General features: G+C 43.0%; 1 protein-coding gene across 1 annotated transcript; it reads right to left on the minus strand.

Annotated features, from left to right (window-relative positions):
* Positions 1 to 655: 655 nt before the first annotated feature.
* Positions 656 to 9,285, minus strand: LOC311524360 (lysozyme C, intestinal isozyme-like). Its single transcript, XM_084635395.1, has 5 exons — positions 8,709 to 9,285; positions 5,153 to 5,258; positions 4,596 to 4,699; positions 3,476 to 3,640; positions 656 to 2,394 (listed from the first exon to the last, which is right to left on the minus strand). The coding sequence occupies exons 1-5, from the start codon at positions 8,890 to 8,892 to the stop codon at positions 2,288 to 2,290; spliced, it is 666 nt and encodes a 221-aa protein (XP_084491521.1). The 5' UTR covers positions 8,893 to 9,285; the 3' UTR covers positions 656 to 2,287.
* Between the last annotated feature and the right edge of the window lie 9,447 nt (positions 9,286 to 18,732).

Below are 18,732 nucleotides of genomic sequence, written 5' to 3' on the forward strand. Positions count from 1 at the left end.
GAGTACTGTTTGAACGGATAGGGATGGATCTGGTGGGACCCCTGGAGAAAAGTTCATCCAGGTTCTAGTACATACTGGTGATTGTAGACTACATCATCTGGTATCCTGAGGCCATCCCACTGGGTATGATGAAAGTGCCCACCATAGCAGGTGAGCTCATGAAGGTCTTTGCCAGGGTTGGGATCCCAAAAGAAATTCTGTTGGACAGGGGGTCCAATTTCTCATTCAAGCTGATAAAAGAGCTGTGTGAATTACTTAAGATCCTGGCCCACAAGATGTCTGTATACAATGTTAATACTTTAAATGTCATCTTAAGGCTTCAGAATTAACATCCCATTGAGAACAATGGAGACGTTCACACCTCTCAGAGCTATTGTTTCTGGTTGTGTGCAGATTCTGGAAGGCACCACTGAACTGATTCCCACTGTGCATACTTTTAAGGCATTTTTACTGCCATGAAAGCTAGAAAGGGGGTGGTGGTGGTTGTTTGTTTTTGTTTTTCTTAGGCATTTCTCTAATTATGGAGCAAGATCAGGATCTAGTATTTTCAACACATCCTTCCCTGTGATTTATTATGATCTGTGGTTGCCCTTTCAGTTTAGAGCAGAACAAAATGAAACAAACAAAAGATTTTCTATGAAATAATTTACCAGTTCAGAAAACCCAGTTCAGAATAATAATTTACCAGTTCAGAAAACCCAGAAATGTTTTAGTTTATCAGCATAGGATATTCTTGGAGCAGAAAGTGCATTTTACCAATGGATATTAACACAAACTTGTATCGTGTCATCAAACCAGGCTTTTAAAAAGTGTATTAGTGACATCTATTGGCATGAAAATTTTGTCATTGCATATTTGCATGTACCAGCTAGAGATATGGATACATTAATATATGATTATTCTAATGATAATCCTTGTGTAAAATTGTAATAAAAATGATCAATACTGCAAATGTTATGGGGAAAATCTGCACCCATTAGGATGGGGCTGAGCAGCGATAATAATATGGCATTTTGGCATCAGCAGCAGCATAGGAAGTTTTGAAGTAACATTTTAAGTTCCCCTCCGTAGTAAAGCTTGTAGGGTAAAGGCCCAGATATTCCCCGTCAAGCTGAAATATCCTTTTCAAACTGAAAGGTCTTGTAGTAACAGCCTATTCAGCCTATTTATACAATTTCAGAACGACTTCAAAAGTGTGTGGAATAGAACTAAAGAATTCAGAGAGATGTTGATGAATTTGACTGTGCCATTTAAGAACACTTTTTTTTAAAAAAAAGGCGAAGGCAGGGAAGGTATTCCGGGCCAGATTTTCTGGTGCATCAGAACTGAACTTGTCACAGCAGAGAAGAGGAGGGAGCCATCAGACAGCTCATTACAGACATCAGATTACAGCTCCCTGATTTCTCTTGTCTGTTGTGCCCCAACTCCAGTGGAGAGCTAACTCTGCCAGCTGGTAACAGTCTCTGAGGGAGCATCTGCTCGCTGGGGTTTGCAGGAGTGCTGGGTGTCCCTCATGAGTGGAGGACTCATGTGCTTCCATACCTTGTTAAACTGGGACCAGCGTGTGTGTTTGTGATGTGGCCAGTGTAAGAGGTCCAGTGTTCTTAACTATTCACTGCTTTGCTATTAAGTGCTTGGGTTATGTAAACCATATGATGAGTGACACGAGTGTATTTGCTTAACAACCTTAACAGATTTTTTTAAAATCCATGTGTGTGTTTTTGGAATATAATTATATATAACACATTACAATTCCCCACCATATTTTTACAAACTATGATACTCAAGAGATAAACCATGTAGGTCTCCCTAACGACATGATTCTCTCACATTCTTTCTTTCATCATGCCAGGGCCAGTTCTTCAAGGGCCCAATCTCATATTCAGTTTCTCTTGTATATTAACCAATAATCACAACAACTATGTGCAAAGTAAGTAATTGTATTGAGTGTAATGAATGTGAGCTCTCCAGCAAGATGACATAATACTACTAATTAGCACAATAAAATAGTAGCAGGATCTCAGAGGAAAAACAGATCTGACTTACCTTGATGTGTCTATATAATATATATAATCATACATCTTTTGAACTTTGTATAACACAAAATAAGTTACCATAGCTCGTTACACAGAAAGATCCACAGTCTTACCAGCAAGGAGTAAAATATTTGCATTTCACTAGTCAGTTCCCCTGCAAACCTCTCTCCTGAGTTTGTTTTCTTTTGAACATGATTAATTGTAAAAGGGAAGCAAGCAGAGGGAACGTTTTGCTCTATGTGAAAAGCTGCTTATTTGCAAGGGAACCAAGCCGGTATAAATCCCAACATTTTACAGCTTGCAGCCCTTGATCCACCAGGAGACATCTCGTCCTCTGCAGTACTTTTTCCACACCACCCTGTGTGAGTTAAAAATCATGTTAATTGATTATGGCAAGTTCATCCATTAGTGCAGAGCCCCTTCGCCCCCCAGAAAAAACAACACTTTAAATTTATGTACTTTTAACTTTTCTGCAGCGAGCCAAGCTAATATACAAGTAATTTGCTACTGGCCCAATCCTGGCACAGCGCCTGACTACTTTGCATGGCCCCACTGGGTCCTGGAGCTATGCATGCCTTATTCAATCCTGAGTCTGCCAACACTTCCTAAAAGGTTGCCACATGGTTGTCAAAGGCCCATTTAGGAGCTGCTATTCCTGCCGCAGAAGATTGGTGTATTTGTACCACTGCTCTCTACTGGATGGAATCAAATTTACTCTGTTTTGTGCCATAAGCTCTATCCTGCTAAATAGAACTAACACACATTCCCTTTTAGCTCCAGCTGGAGGAGGCTCAGATGATGTACATTCTCTCCCCACTGCTGCATCACAGAGACATAATCTTGAGGCTCTTGGTAGTTATGGATTTGTTCCCTTGGTGTTTGAACTGGGATTTGAACACCTGGGAACCTCACATGTTCAAGAAATACATTGCTCTAAGTAGTCTCCCCCTAAGTTTACACATAGACCCATACAAGTATGTCACTATTATTAGTTCTTGTAATAGTTTTAAACACACCATGCACTCATGCCATTGGAAGCGCAAACAATTCACTTTGTACAGTTTACACGTGCTGTAATGTCTGCTGCCAGTAAGGCTAAAAAAGAAATATAGTGGTAAAAACAGTGGGAGAAAAAAAAAACATTTTCCTCTTCATTTTTTTGAATCAGTCATCTTAAAACTGATACAGAAATTAGTTTTTATTATTATTATTATTATTATTATTTATTAATCAATCAACTTCATTGCTGTGGCATCTAAGGACCAACCAAGAATGGGGCCTGTGGCGTTAGGCACTGTGCAAGCACAGATGAGCAGATGGTCCTTTTTTTGAAGAGCTTCCAATACAAAAGAGAGACAGACCCATGGTGGGAGAAAGGGATATAACACACACACAGAGTGAACAATGTGACTGTGTCAAGCACATTACTTTGCACCTACCATGACACTGGATTCCACAGCCGTTCTTGGCTCTTGGAGTCTTGCCATCATTACACCACCAGTGGCTGTTGATTTGAAAAATCCCATAGTCCATGCTTCTGGAAGGTTTGTTAGAATGCGTGGCACGTGTGTTAAGGCTGCTCTCGTATCTTGCTGCGCACACCCCTGTGAAGGTTCCGTTAAAAAAAAAAAATAAATAACCACACACAGATTGATGTAGTCTATCCGCCGATAAAAACTCCTCATAGCTTGATATTTTACAGAAATATGGATCTGAACACCCCATATCACTGGTTTGTAGATGATGCAAATGATTATTTTATACAAAGTACACACAGCCAGTTGTTATTCCTTTTATACTGATGAGATTCACATCCTTATTAAATTTGATGAGTAAGAAAAACCATTCTACATTCTACCATTGATTGTCATCTGAACACTGCATGGGGCCTATATTTTTGAAGGAAACACCAGTGATTTGGGGTAAAATGCTATAGAGATAGAAACATCTTTCTAAAGAAAATATTATTAACATGCAAATCAAAACCAACAAATATTACTAAGGAAAGACATGGGGAAATGTCAACTTTTCTCTGGCAGGGAATGGCTCTGCATGTAATGAATAAAGGTTGCCTTTTGCCTTAACGCTCATAAAATGCAGTTAAGTGAGTTGGAACATTTCTTTCCCGCTGTTTCCAACAGGGGGAGGATCAATGGTGAAAGACCAACTGCAGAGAGGGCTCCAAGTGGCCATTAGCATATTAATACTGTGTTGGCCAGTCCTGCTGAAAATAGGTCTAAACCACAGCACCGGCTGAAGTTTTATCTACACTAGTGCCCTCACCTTTGTTTCCAGGGGTGGTACTGCATAAATATTAGCAATGATGGTAAACTTTAACCAAAGCACCCTTATTCTTTCCTCATTTACAGTAAGTGGATCTGAATTAGTCAGGTTAGAAAGAAGGATTCTTTGATTTGAGATATTCAGGGATGCATAAACATCATGTGTGTTTAACTCTCTGGATTGTGGCTCAGAACACAGGTAAACAAACCTTAAAAACAAACTGGTTGAATAATCATTGATTAGCAAGGATGATACGAAATTAAGAACGGCCCTCACCCTTCTCTCTCCCGTTTGAATTGGGGTTTTGAGATGCTGCTGGTGATCCTCCCACCCTGGCCTTGTGCTGTGGTCTGCATCCCAAGTCCTGTTTCCCTGCTCTGCTGCAGTGAGGATCAAAGAGCAGAGCGTGAGAAGGGTGCAGACATCAAACGTGGGATTGTACAAAGGCTATAACTAGGAATAATGCAACGGAATGGGGGGAAGGGTCTCTCAGACTGGTGTCAGAAAAGGTTCCTGACAGTGCAATCTGTTAAACTGTGGGAGGGTTTCAGGGAAGAAGTGGTATTCCCATTGCTTGGGACATTTTAAATAAGACTGAGCACAGCTGTAGGCGATACACTGCAGGGAACCAGCCTGTGCTGAGAAGGACAGACTAGATAACCTAGGAGGGTTTTCCATCTCTAATGTCTAGGATCAATTCAATGGGTAAATCACCTGCCCACCCTCTGAACCACATGGACATCTCCTCCAAGGCAGCAGACTGACTGTGTCCCAGGCTGTAGCCCTGGTACCCATCCAGCCCAAGCCTTTTCATTGCTCTTGCCAGCTCGCACCTTTTGCAGATCTTCCCACGAGCAGCCAGGGGCAGGAGGAAAAGCCCCAGGATTAGTAAAACCTTCATGCTGGCAGCGTAGCAAACCCAGGCTCCTACCACTGAGACTAAAAGGAAAGAGAGATGCTGGTGAGACTGTAATCTCCTCTCCGCCACACTTGAACTCTCTATTTCCTGAGTGATGTGGAAACAGGCCATGAGCAGCCTGGACGTTTCTCAATACTCTTGGGCTCACTGCCCAGAAGTTAAAATCGCTTAGCTATGGGGAACGGGCTAGCTCACTCACCTGGTGTTTTATTGCTAGATCCCTGCTACAATTCTGACTCAGGACCTACAGGCCAAACGTGGTTACCATTTGATGGCTGTTACAGTGGCTTATAAAGAGTTAATGATCAGAGACCAGTTCCTGTTGGTTAACTCTGACTGGCTTTTGTAATTCAGGATTAGCGTATGGAGTTCATGGAAGAACGAACAAGCAAGAGCCAATATAAATCTGCATGTTTCTAAAAATCCTGTTACCTTCAAAATGTTTTGTTTCAGCAGCTTTGCATGACAAACTACAAATACTTTGATAGCTGGGTTAAAAGATTATCTCATCATTTACTGTGGCATTTGCAAATTCTGCTATGTATTTCGATCTGCAGTGTGGTCTAGTGGACAGAGGACTGGGCTGAGATCCAGGAGATCTACAGTCTAGTTCAAACTCTGCCATTGGGCTGCAGGCAAGTTACTTCACCCCGCCTCAGTTTCCCCATACACAGAAAGGGCATATTTATACTTACCTCTTTTGTGAACTACAGATGATATGCTCTGTATAATTGTTAGGTATTACTATTCTGATCAAGAGCTATTTTGTGACTTACAATAATAAGTCTCACTAATGACTGGCTTTCTATACCCTAAAGGAACAGTTTATAATATACAATTTTTTCCAGTGGTGGGAGACCACCTTTATTACAGGGATGTGTGCTAAATTAGGGCACTAACATTCTTTACACTGATACCAACAGGGCCTGCATAGCACATCTAAAATCCCTCTAGTACTTTGGAGACTCTGATCTGTAAATTTAAAAAAAACATGCATGAATGGGAATTTTGTCTGTATACATACTACAGTCTCAGTCCCTGAGATTTCTGTTTCTGTAACACTGTAGAACGCCAGTAGCCACGCTATAGTTAATGTTGTCACTCTATTTCCATCACAAGCCTGATTTGGGCCACTCCAGCTAGTGTGCCCCACCCCAGGAATGTCAGCTTCGAAACTGATAAAATAGGCCCGAGAGGGAAGACTTTATTTAAAAAAACCTGAAATGAATTGGACATCTTAAACGCAGAAGCTCAGAAACAAACATTATTCGGGGGAGGGTGTATATATATTTGTCACTCTGAAGTAAAAAAAAATTTGGAGATCACATTTAGGTGACTGAGTACATCGTGTGCTAGCCAGAGTTGAATCTAGTTTGGGCACCTCAACTATGATTTTCCACACTTCCCAGTGTATGAATTTCCCTGAATTTCACGAGTTTATCTATTTCTTTTGGCTAGTGATAAGGTGCTTGTAGGGATTTATTGCACTGGAGTTGCTGAAATGTACCGTCAGCATTAACTTCACCTGAACATATTTTTCCCTAGAATAATCCTTTCAAATGAGGGGATTATGAATTCTGATCAGATGTTGTAACATCCCAACATCTAAAGCTAAAAACTATATTCAAATGGACTAGAGACTCCTTCACTTAGGGTTTGTTCTTTATTATTATGAAAGCAAGGATGGCCCAGTGGTTGGGGCATTGGCTTGGGGAGACGGGGTTCAATTCCCCATTCTGCCACAGATTTCCTTTGTCGTTTGGTCTCTGTGTGCTTTCGCTCCCTATCTTGTGGGGGTGGCATGCAGTGCTCACATACTTCGATGATGAGAGCCATTTAAATGCCATAGATGGATTATATGTGCTACAGTTTCCACATAAACACAGCTAAAATGCTCCATTCTTAGCCTCCAGGCCTAGATTTGTACCTTACTAAATTTATACATAATAGGAAAACAAAACCCACCCCAGAACACTACTGTATTGTTTTTCATCTTAATCAGGAGAATTGTGCAAATATGGGCAGGGAAGAGAACAACACTATGAAGAAAGCCCTGTTCGGAAATCCTAAATCGGTATTTCTAACTCCTTTTACAGTAAGAAAGAAAAACATACATTGTTTCATTTCCTCATTCATCTGTCAACAGTTTGATTTTAACAGAGCACTGTGAAGTTTGTCAAGCTGGGTGTAAAAATATATGTCTGTAGTCCCATTTGTGCCAGTGTAATATCAGGTCCAATACTGTCTTCAGTATGACAGGTTTCAGAGTAGTAGCCGTGTTAGTCTGAATCCGCAAAAAGACAAGGAGTACTTGTGGCACCTTATTCTCTAAGGTGCCACAAGTACTCCTTGTCTTCAGTATAAATCACAGGTTATTCCTGGATGGGGAGAGGACAGGATCCTTCAAGCCATTTTTGGACCAACAAGATCTTTCCTTTCACATTTTTTCTTCTACCTACTATTCTAAAGACTTGGGAGCCCTAGGCCCAGATCCTGTATGGTATTTAAGTGCTTAACTCCCATTGATAGCTATGGGGCTCTCCCCAGAGGCCATCAATACCAGTGCAACCAAAGGGATTACTGGTTCAAGATGCTTCCCCTTTCCTTAAGTCCCTGGCAGTGGGGGCTAAGCACATGTTCTGCACAGCATTGCTATGCAGTGCTATTCCTTTCCCAGGCTGGCTGAAACACTGAAGACCAAGGGCCAGATGCTGAGCTGGAACAAATCCGTGACTTCAATGGTGCTACACCAATTTACATCTGCTGATGATCTGGCCTGAAGTTGGAGAGTTCTTTTCCATACAAAGTATGGCCAGCCAGGAGAGCCCTAAACAATGTTGTTCAGGAATTCCTAACTTCATGAAGTATGAAACATGTCAACCATGGCAATTTAGTGAAGATAATACCCCAACGCTGTCATTTTAAATGTTGATTTGGGGGGTATTTATAGTCTGACCTTTGAGTCTTTGTATGTGATAGACATTTATATTGTGTTTTTCTCCAAAAAGCCAAAGCACCAGACTAGTTACAAAACTGTAATCAGAGAACATTGCATTCACTGTTGAATGCAACCTTTAAACACTGTACAGCAGCACGACAGTGAAGAATTCTGTGTTCGTTGCAAGTTCTCGCTGAACGTAGACAGCCAGAATGGAATCACCCGACTGGAATCTGACTGGAGTTTAAACCATTCTTGCTAACTCTTCTTAAGTCTTCAGAAGCAGGGCTGTGCTGCCATTTTTAACAGTGGGCTCCCTCAAAAGTGTGCCATTCCCAGGGTAAAATACTCCCCCTTACCCTCCCCATGCCCTCAAACATAAAACTTCATATCTACACCCTTTCCCCCAACAAATAATCCTCAACGACAGAAAACGCCACCACCACCCTTTTCCTGGCCCATCACCTCTTGACTCACTACGTTTTCCCCAACCCGCCATCTCATAGAAGGCTCCTTGAGGTGGTTCCCCTACCTGGCAGCTCTTCCTGACAGAAGTAGCAATGATGGCAGGTGGTTGTCCTGTGGCCTCTGATGGCAGCAATTCTGGTAGGTAGGGGTGATGTCCTGCAGCCTGGGAGTTGTCCCTTCTGTGTTGATGGTTGGTTGGGAATTGAGTCCCCTTTGTTTCTTAAAAGTAGATGGCTCTTCTCTGACATGAGGGGGAGGTGTGGGAGTGGGTCTCCGGTGGCTGTTTGGGGTCAGGAAGGGGGTATCTCCTGCCTGTGATGGGAGTCAGATTAGAGAGTGGATGTTCTTTGTGTGGTGATGGAGGGGAGTAGGGCTCCAAGCCCTTCCCATACCAGCTCTTCCTATTCGGGCGTTAGGGGGAAAGGGGAGGGTTTCTAGACGCCCATGCTGTGCAGCTGCACTACTCTGGTGTACCAGTTTACCTCCCACCCTAGCACAGTGGCCAGCAAGGATTGTGGGATGCGAGGACTTAGCAAAATGCTAGAGGATGCAGGGGGGGAATTCCCCTGAACAGCGCTCACACCAGGCATTTGGGTGTGGCTAGCACAGGATAAAGAATGGATTTTTTGGTTTGTTGCCAATTTTGAAAAATGGAAAAAAAAGTTGGTTTTGGGTCAGACAGAAAATGAAAATTTCCAGCAAATGAAAAAGTAAAACAAAATTCATTTCTGACCAAACAAAATGTTTTGTTTTGATTTTAACTCTTTTAAAATGTTCTTGAATTTTTTAGCTAAAATTAAAGGAATTTTTGAAACAAAAATGAAACATTTAAGAGTCTTTTCGATTTTTTGTTTGTTTTTATTCAAAATGAACAATTTGGTGAAATCCACACGAATTCGCAAAACACTTTGGTGTCACTGAATCCGCATTTTTCCCTGAAAAAAGTTTTGGCTGAAGAATGTCACCCAACTTCAGGTGCAGGAGCTTCCTGAGTGAGCATCATCAATCAGCTGGCTGGCTCCTAGCTTCAAAGGGGGCTAAACATTTTAACAAGCAGCTGTATCATTCTGGAGGACCAGTGAAATAAATGCCCTCCCGGGTCACTGAGTTATCTTCATTATGAGCACACCAGCAGGGATGATGTAAGGATTTTGGGAAGAATTAGTAAGATGACTATTCAGGTACACCCCATCCATCCACCCACTTATACTTTATTTATTCATTTTATGTCAGTAAAGTGTGTGTATGGGGGACAGGAGAGGATCTTTAGAGATGAACCAAGCTGTTTATTCCTTTCTACCCTAGCAATTACTGTACATCAATTTATAGTCTCCAGGTTATTTGTGCAATTAGAAGGCCTAAAGACTCACTTTTTATTTTAAACAAAAGCCAAAATTCTCCCTCCTGGACCTGCAAAGCCACCTGCTTTTAACAAAGGGCTCCCACAAGCCCCTGCAGATCCCCTCCTGCTCATCACAACTGCATTGTAGAAGTTATCAAGAGGGAAACAGGAGCTTCGGGCAGGAGAAAACTGGAGGGATAGGCAGCTGGGTGCTTTTTGCAGCTTGGGCAGTAACACGTTGGAAATGTGGGGTAAGGAAATAGGCTGGAGGTTTCTATTAAAATGATCCTCATTAAAATAATTTACAATGTTAATGCTTCAAACGTCATCTTAAGGCTTCAGAATTAACGTAATATTAAGAACAATGGAGCTGTTCACACCCCTCTGAGCTACTGTTTCTGGTTGTGTGCAGATTCCGGAAGGCACCACTGAATTGATTCCCACTGTGCATACTTTTAAGGTATTTTTACTGCTGTGAAAGCTGGAAAGGGGGTGGTTGTTGGTTGTTTTCTGAAAGGTCAGGATTTTGACGCATGGTTCTGCAGCAAGGTGTGGATTAGAAATAATAAATATGGTTATAGCCGAGCAGACAAAAAAGCATAAATGACCCCTGAGAAAACAGACTAATCTCCACCTGTCACCTTGAGTTTTCTGTAGAGTTGTACCAAATATCGAACTCAAAAATTAATAATACCCGAAACATCTTTTTTTCAAGCTAAACTGAAGCTTCTGTATACATGAAACGTGTTAATGTCAAAGTTGAGCATGTGAATTTCTTGAAGTGTTTGCTAGCAACAAACATTTCAAGGCACTTTTTCTTTTCCTTAAGTGGATTGTTTGGCAATAGTTAGATGGTATTTCTTCAGCTACCCTTTGATCAGAGCCATTTCAATTCACATTTCTCTGGAAGGAGAGTGCATTTCATTTCTCTCTCTCTCTGAAATAGTCAGAAAATAATTAGTGCCTATTAGTCTCCCATGTTTTGAGATTCTAGATTGTAATTTCATGGCCTGGGAGCAGCTTTTTCCTCCCCAGCAGTTGAGAGTCTAAAGAAGCCTCATATTATAGGCATAGTCACTCTCCGTATGGCCCTGAGGCTACTGCTCTGTAGAATTTTCATACTACTTCTACTACTATTGGTGACTCACACTGATCACTGTGTCCCCTGGGGGGGGAGAGGGGAGAGAGAGACGACCTCCTGAAAAGGTCTCTCTTGATCAGATGTGGCATGAGAAACAGTCCTCATAACATGAAGAAAGTGAAGAGCAGCAAGGACAATTCTGCATTCCCAAAAGAAGAATGTGCCTCTGTCTGAGCACTATCACCAAAGGACCATAGCCAGAAGGCTTGGCCTAGGGGGCTACAGGATAAATGCCTCAGTATTGGCTCCCTTCCAGCGTGGCCATTCCACATCCAAACCTCAGAATGTGGCTGCCCACAGACATAGGTGTAATTTACCAAACATAATAGGAAGACCAAGCATCTGGGAGGCTCTCCGAACCAGAAGGTGGGGCTGGTGGTGCACGTAAAAGATGCTGCTTTCTTTCAGACTGGGAAAGAAGGATTCTTCTGACACGTTAATTCATCTACACATAAACAAGCTCCTCCCTCCCCCATGGCTATCATGATAGACCGGCGCACACCGATGAGGAGTGGCAGCCAAACATTAGTACCCGTGAAAAGACTACAGGTGGACACTACGCCATGCTCCAGGACAAAAGCTGCATTAGTGCAAGTAAGGCTATTGCTCTGATGGCCCAACAGGAGCAGCAGCATCACACCAACATGCTGCTGCAGCTGTGGTTCCATTCCCCCCTATTATTTTCACTGATACCGGAGTCTGCCGCACAGAGCATTTACTGTGAAGTTACTGCTCTTTGCTCTGGCTTGCCTAGTCTAAATAACATCATGCTCACCCCACCTCCCTGTTGCTTCGTGCCAAAAATGTTGCCACTCAGCTACCGGGTGATCTCATTTATTGACTAAAAGAAGGATGTGAGAAAGATCAATTCATCTCACAATGGCCACATGAACCAGCTGTCACACCATTAAGCATCTCTATGGGAGCTAACCCAGTTTGGTCAGCTTTGTGGAGGCCGGTCAGCCCCAGGGGGAACTGCAGCAGCATTCAGTAGAATGGCTTAATGTGCATGTGCAATTTCAGAATAACCACAGTAGCAGATAAAATCTGTTGCATAAGCTGAGTGGTAGGTAAATTCCTCAGCCACCCCGGATCCACAGACTATCCTTGAACCATGGGGTCAAGGTGGTGCATTACAGCAGGTTTGTCCATAGACCCTGTTTTGCAGACTCCGGGACAATCCCAGCTTCTCTGGCAATGGAGGGATCCTCCAGCAGCAGAACTGATGCAGTTCAACTGCATGGGAAGGAAGAGGATTTGAGAGGTGCACTTCATGCCCAGCGCAAAGCCCTGCTCTGCAGGGATAGGACCACAGCATCCACTGATGTGCATCACAGGATCCTCCCCACAACAGGGACAAGGAGAATATAAAGGCGGGGAGGCTCTTCCAGCCATTGAGCTGCAGTAACTGCCACTGAGTAGCAGAGAGGGGAGAATTTCTCCCCACAATTGCCTGTGCATGGCCTGGCTATTTAAGACTTCGGTTAAAAAGTGCACCGCTTCTCCTTCTAGTTCCTTATGCTCAGCTGTGAGCGAAGGGGGGTTCACGCATGCTTCAGTGCACGGAACAGTCATTTCTCCAAACCTTTGCAAAATAAGTATTAAATTCAGTGGTGGCAGATGACAGAACAAGGAGCAATGGTCTCAAGTTGCAGTGGGGGAGGTCTAGGTTGGATATTAGGAAACACTATTTCACTAGGAGGGTGGTGAAGCACTGGAATGGGTTACCTAGGGAGGTGGTGGAATCTCCTTCCTTAGAGGTTTTTAAGGCCCGGCTTGAAAATGCCCTGGCTGGGATGATTTAGTTGGGGATTGGTCCTGCTTTGAGCAGGGGGTTGGACTAGATGACCTCCTGAGGTCTCTTCCAACCGAGATTCTTTGGTTCTATGCAATTCAGGGAAGCTCAGCTTCTCCTTTGGCCCCACAGTAAAGTGATCACGTTCCTCCCCTTCTACCATCAGCACGCTACCTTAGACAGAAAAGCCAGGTCACAGCCGTATTATCGCATTGCTGTGGGATGAGGGCATCGGGAGAAGATTGGTGAGAGAGACTCAATTTTTTTTTTTTAAACTACTCAAAAAACTTTGATAATTAAGAGATACAATGCATGAAATGGATGTATTGGTAGGTTTGAATGCTACCGCCAGCATGAAAGCTCCTCGTAAAAGCTACTGAAATGTAGTATTTGAACCACACCTTGTTCAGTGCGGACTGGGATTAAAAATGGCAAGATCACATGAAAAATGACAGACCGCTCAGCAATAAGTGTCAGGAACTGATGGAGATACTAGCATTGGGCTGATGAAAAGAGAGAGGAAAAAAAGGACTCTGTAGAGAAACAAGGCCTTAATTAAACGGAACTTCTGCACAATGAGACTGAAAAGTGCTGCTGGCCGGTGCACGTTGCAGCAGGATGTGATTCTGTAACCGCTACGGACCAGACTGTGTCTCATATGCACAGCTCCATGGTGGGAGGTGGGACAGAGCAGCACTGCATCAGGGAGAATAGCAGGTGGTGCTTGGGCCTCTCGGGTTGCCAGCCCTCCAGGAAAGTCCTAGAGTCTCCAGGAATTAAAGATTAAACTTGAATTAAAGACAAAATCGTGATGAAACCTCCAGGAATTCATCCAACCAAAGTTGGCAATCCTATTGGCCTCCCTGGCATGGAGGGGGAATATATGCCCCACTCCACAGGCAGGATTAGCATACTCTTGCTGCAGCTGGGCAGATTAGTTTATCAGCAGGCAGGGGGAAGGGCAGGAGAAAACAGGCCAATGGACTTGAGCCCCTTTTGGGCTGCTGCACATGATCTCCCACCCTTGTACAGCAGTTAGGCACTCTCCAGCCCCTAGCAGCTGATTTAGAAAAACTCTAAGATCTGCAAATAGTTTGAGTGAAATCATCCATCTACATTTACTTGTAAAAAACCAAGGCCCTCAGCCCCCCAGGCTTGATTTTAATGATCCAGTAGGCCTTTCTGTGTATAAAGCAAATATGAGGTACTGTGACAGACCCAGACCAGTGGGGTCAGGAGTCTGGTCGAAGGCAGATATACTGGCCACCGGATGAATAGTTTTCTGATCCCTGAGTGACCAAGCAGGGGCTGCACTAGAGCAATCAGGCACCTGCTAGAATCAATTATGGCAGGCAGACTAAGTAGGACACCTGGTTTAAAAAGGACCTCCCATCAGTTAGGTGGGGCATAATGCAAGGAATAAGAAGGCGTGCTGCTGGAGGATTGAGGATTACAAGCATGATCAGGCCTCAGGAGGAAGATCCTGCGGTGAGGATAAAGAAGGTGCTGGGGGGAGGCCAGGGGGAAAGTAGCCCAGGGAGTTGGAGTTGTAGCTGTCACGCAGCTGATACAGAAGATGTAGACAACTGCTATCCACAGGGCCCTGGGCTGGAACCCGGTGTAGAGGGCGGGCCAGGGTTCTCCCCATGCCCCCAACTCCTGATCGACACAAGAGCGGTTGACCAGGTCTGTGAGCAACACCAGAAGGGAAGGTCTAATTTGGAAAGGGATCTGGCCTGTCCCCGACCCACTAGGTTGGACAACAGAGACTGTGGAGATTGTTCTCCATTTCCCCCATACTGGCCGGTGATGAGGTTAGCTGAGTGAACAGCAGGTTTGAGCCTGTAGCAGAAGCAGCCAAACTGAGGGCTGCCGTGAACATCTGAGGTGAGCAAACCTGCCAAAAAGCGCAGGACCCACCAATGCAGAGGAAGAACTTTGTCACAGGTACAAACTGGCAAGTGGCTTGGTATTTTGTGTTTGATTTAAAGGCATAGTGTAAATAATATGCCCAATGACTCCCGGGGAGAGCAGTAGAGATACATGGAACAAGAAGCACACAGGTCTCCGTTATACAGTGCAGTTAAACCGTGTTCAGCAGCAATTCAGCTGCTCAGTTACTGATACTAGGCATCACAATGGGCAATTCTCCTGGACAAGGCTAGTCTGTTCGGTGTACAAGTAGGAACGTGTGGGTGGCTCTGTTCATTTGTTGTCCAGTACGCTCTTTGTTTGCTGTGACCCAGCGTAATCATGAAACACACAACTCCTACCCTGAGACAGGGACTGTAGTGGCGAAAGAAGGATAATTTTAAAGCTCTGTACTCTTAAAGGGAATTTTGAATATGAAAGACTTATTTCTAGGGAAAAGTAAATATTAAGAGGTCAGTCATGCACTAGGATGATACAATCCAGAGAGGGATGGTGAACTACAGATTGATTATTAAAAGCTACTGCATCGTGTTGTTTGACTGAATGCTTGTTTGTGTCATAGCATTACCCTTAAGAGCTAGAACAATAGTTTCTTGCTCTGGCAGTCCTCTTTGTGTTTAGGAGCTCCCTGTAACAGAGATGCAGACAGAGGCTGAAAAGTTCTACACCTAAGAAGGCAATATCAACCCTAACCCTACACTTGTTGGGTTCTGACGTTCAGGAGTTGGCCTATCATTTTGTTGTATCTTCGCTTATAAATAGGAAAACTGAAGACAGTGGGTTTCAGAATTATTTTTACATTAACTTAAGTGTACTTGCTTAATGAGAGGTAATTGGAGTTGGTTTTTCTTAAATAAAGGAGGAAGATTTTAATTCATTTGTGTGTGGGGGATTATGAATAATTTCCCAGATGTTGGTCTTGCATGATGAGCTCCATGTGGGTAGACCCCAGCATAGCTCACTGCAGGATCAGGGCCACAGAAAGAGAACCAATCGGAACAGGTGCAGAGCCCTCTCAAAGCAAGGCTTATGCACAGTTAGAGATACCACAAGTATGGCTCCGGTACTGAACTTCAGGCTGCCAGCTTTTCTGATAGGCTGTGATACACTTCAGCAGATTATTACTTAGGGATGGGAGGGCTTTTTGTTTTGGTGCCATGCCAATGGTCTCTCTTTAAATAAAGCGATTTTAACTAAGCCTTGCCTGGCTCTTCAATGAGGTATCAGAGCTGCTCACAAATACTAAGCCAAACTTGTTAATATTATGACCATAAATGCTGAATTAAAACAACAACCTGGCTGTAATTAAGTTTTATTTCCAGATTCATTTGGAATAAAAAGCATAATTAGTTTTTCAAGTAACTTCATTAAATGGGGCCAGTAGTTAAAAAGTAGGGGCTCATATTGGGGATCAGTCATACACAATATGATTTTCTCTGGTCTCCAAAATACAGTACAATTACTGCCAATCCATGGAAGCAATGCTTCCAGCTCCAGAAGGAGAAGACAGAACTTTGTTCATAGAGAAAATTGGTGTAGATGGGAGATTCCATTTATTTTAATGCCAGTAATAAGACATTCTTTCATGCAAGAATAAGCACTTCCAAGCACTTTTAAAAACATTAGTTCACATGTTATTTCCAAAAGTTTATTCTAAGACACTAAGTTGGCTGTTTTGTCTTGATCACCCTTTTCTGTTACCCATTCGTTTCAAAAGCATGTACTGTAGAGGTAGCTGTCAACTCCTGTGTTGTAAAGATTCCAGGAAGACCAATTCACAAAGGTGAGACTGCAGTTTTAATCACGTACAGGCACCAATTAGCCTTTTGAGGTGGGAGTCTGAGACTTGTACAGCTTGACCCATAAATGGTCCCTGTTTTATCCCCCTTTCTGCAGGGTGAAGAGCTGTAACACATCCAGGTAAAGCCACACATTTCAGTGAAGCACAATCTGAAATTTGTAAAAGGTGATGGTGGCTACTTCTGTTTCTGTCACTAGTGAGCAGATGGTAAACCAAAAAAGGGGATGCCTCAGTGTTCTAAGCATCAGGTTTGAAACATATAGACTCTCAAACCACAAGTATGTATCCCTAGAGGGCCAACTCTTTCAAACTGTCTCCTCTACACACGTCTACTGATCCCATGTCATCTTCTGTAAAAGTGTTTGCCACAGTAGCCTTAGCCAAAAACTTCATTTCCTGCTGTCTATGCAGTTCTGTACCTTGGAAAGCATAATTCAGGGGCAAAGTGATGCTTGTTTGTATCTAGTTTGCACATCATTTCAGCATGAAAGATACTATAAACATACTCTGAAACATTATGCAGATAAACCTGAATGAACCTAGTGCTCAAAAGGTGACAGCTGCTTTTTACAAGGTAGGCTAAGAAATAAGAACTTTGTATGCTTTATAAAGGCATGAAAAGGTTTTACTCTTGTTTTGGGTTTTCGAAGGTGAGTGGGAAGGAGAGAGAAGAGGAGGTGACGGTCAGGTTGACTTCTTAAAACTGGGATAGATCAGGAGTACCAAGGCCATGCCTCCACTACAGCAGTAGTTACAGTTAAAGCACTGCAGCTATGCCACTGTAGAGCCTTAGAGTAGGTGCTCCCTACAATGAGAAATGGGATTGTTCCATTGCTGTGGTAATCCACATCCCCAAGTCACAGTAGCTAGGTCAATGGAAGAATTCTTTTGTCGACCTAGCGGTATCTAAGTCGGCTTAACTACAGCGCTCAGGGCAGTCAATTTCTCACACCTCTTAGCATGGTAGCTATGTCAACCTAATTTTTAAGTATAGAACAGGTCCAAGCCTGGTTTTTGCTGGAGTAGCTCTTGGGACTTTACAGATGAGTGTCAAATGTGTAACACTGACAACATTTCTCCAAAACACTGACTAAAGTCTGACAGGTGTTAACAATTTCAAAAAGTCCAATTAAAAATCCCTTCCCTCTCGGTGCTCAACTTTGTCTCTTCTGAAGCCACATTTTCACTCGTCTCATCAATATAATGGCTTTTAAAGCAGAAAAGACTTGAATTTAATTGCAAAAATGCAGGTTTAAAAAAAATCATATAGGTCTCCTTTCTATGTAATAAAACCCCCAAGAAAAATAAGGGGAGTGCATGAGAGGAAAAGTGGGCACAAGTTCAGTGCTCCCCCTCTGCAACTCAGTGATCTTAATTCTATAAAAGCAAGTATCATTGTGGTGCAGAGCTATTTATTGTTCTTTAAAAGCAAACTATTTTAGCCACTAGATGGCAGCAGGAGGCTGTTATTTTAAAATAGTCAGAAAGTAGGGGAATATTTGGACTGCATTTTTTTTGTTCTGAATATTATTAGGGGATTATCTTTGTTACAAAAGTGACCTGGTGCTTAGCGTGGCAGAACTACTGCTGAACAAAGTTTTTGGAACTGGTGCTTCACGTGGTTTGACCTTGTGTACAGTTGCTGCTGAATAGTCCTCAGCATAGGTTCAGCTACACCCACTGTTAACATCCATCATTCACAATGGGTCACTCTCTGTAAAGTAGACAAACCCTCCTGATGGGGAGCTTCTCTCTTCCAAGTTTCCCCAACTGGAGTGTCCCTTTGAACAGATGCAGAAGTGCAAGACGTGCAATGAATGCAGTCTGAAGGGAAGCAGTAAGGAATGTAGTGTTTTCCTGTGACTTATTCAGCAGTGATGAACAGAACCAGCAAATAAAACGGCAGCAAGTTCCCATCAATGGGTGAAGGGAAGAACTACATTTGGAAACCATCTGCAACTACTCTTTAGCTTTACTCCAACAGCAGCAGAAAGCTTCTGTAAGTATATTGGGAAAAATGTCTTTGGATAGATTCTGGAGGTCTGGGTCTGCTCAACCTTTGCTGCACCAATATAAA

The sequence above is a fragment of the Lepidochelys olivacea genome (genome assembly GCF_965140295.1).
Source record: "Lepidochelys olivacea isolate rLepOli2 genome assembly, chromosome: 1".
NCBI classification, from domain to species: Eukaryota; Metazoa; Chordata; order Testudines; family Cheloniidae; genus Lepidochelys; species Lepidochelys olivacea.

What these genes read in the sequence shown, in the direction of transcription:
- LOC311524360 (XM_084635395.1), bottom strand. Translation starts at nt 8,892, where the DNA reads ATGTCAGAGAAGAGCCATCTACTTTTAAGAAACAAAGGGGACTCAATT. An exon ending in CGTGGGAAGATCTGCAAAAG is followed by an intron (nt 4,700 to 5,152) that starts GTGCGAGCTGGC and finishes TCCTCACTGCAG; the next exon opens with CAGAGCAGGGAAACAGGACT. An exon ending in TTCAAACGGGAGAGAGAAGG is followed by an intron (nt 3,641 to 4,595) that starts GTGAGGGCCGTT and finishes GAACCTTCACAG; the next exon opens with GGGTGTGCGCAGCAAGATAC.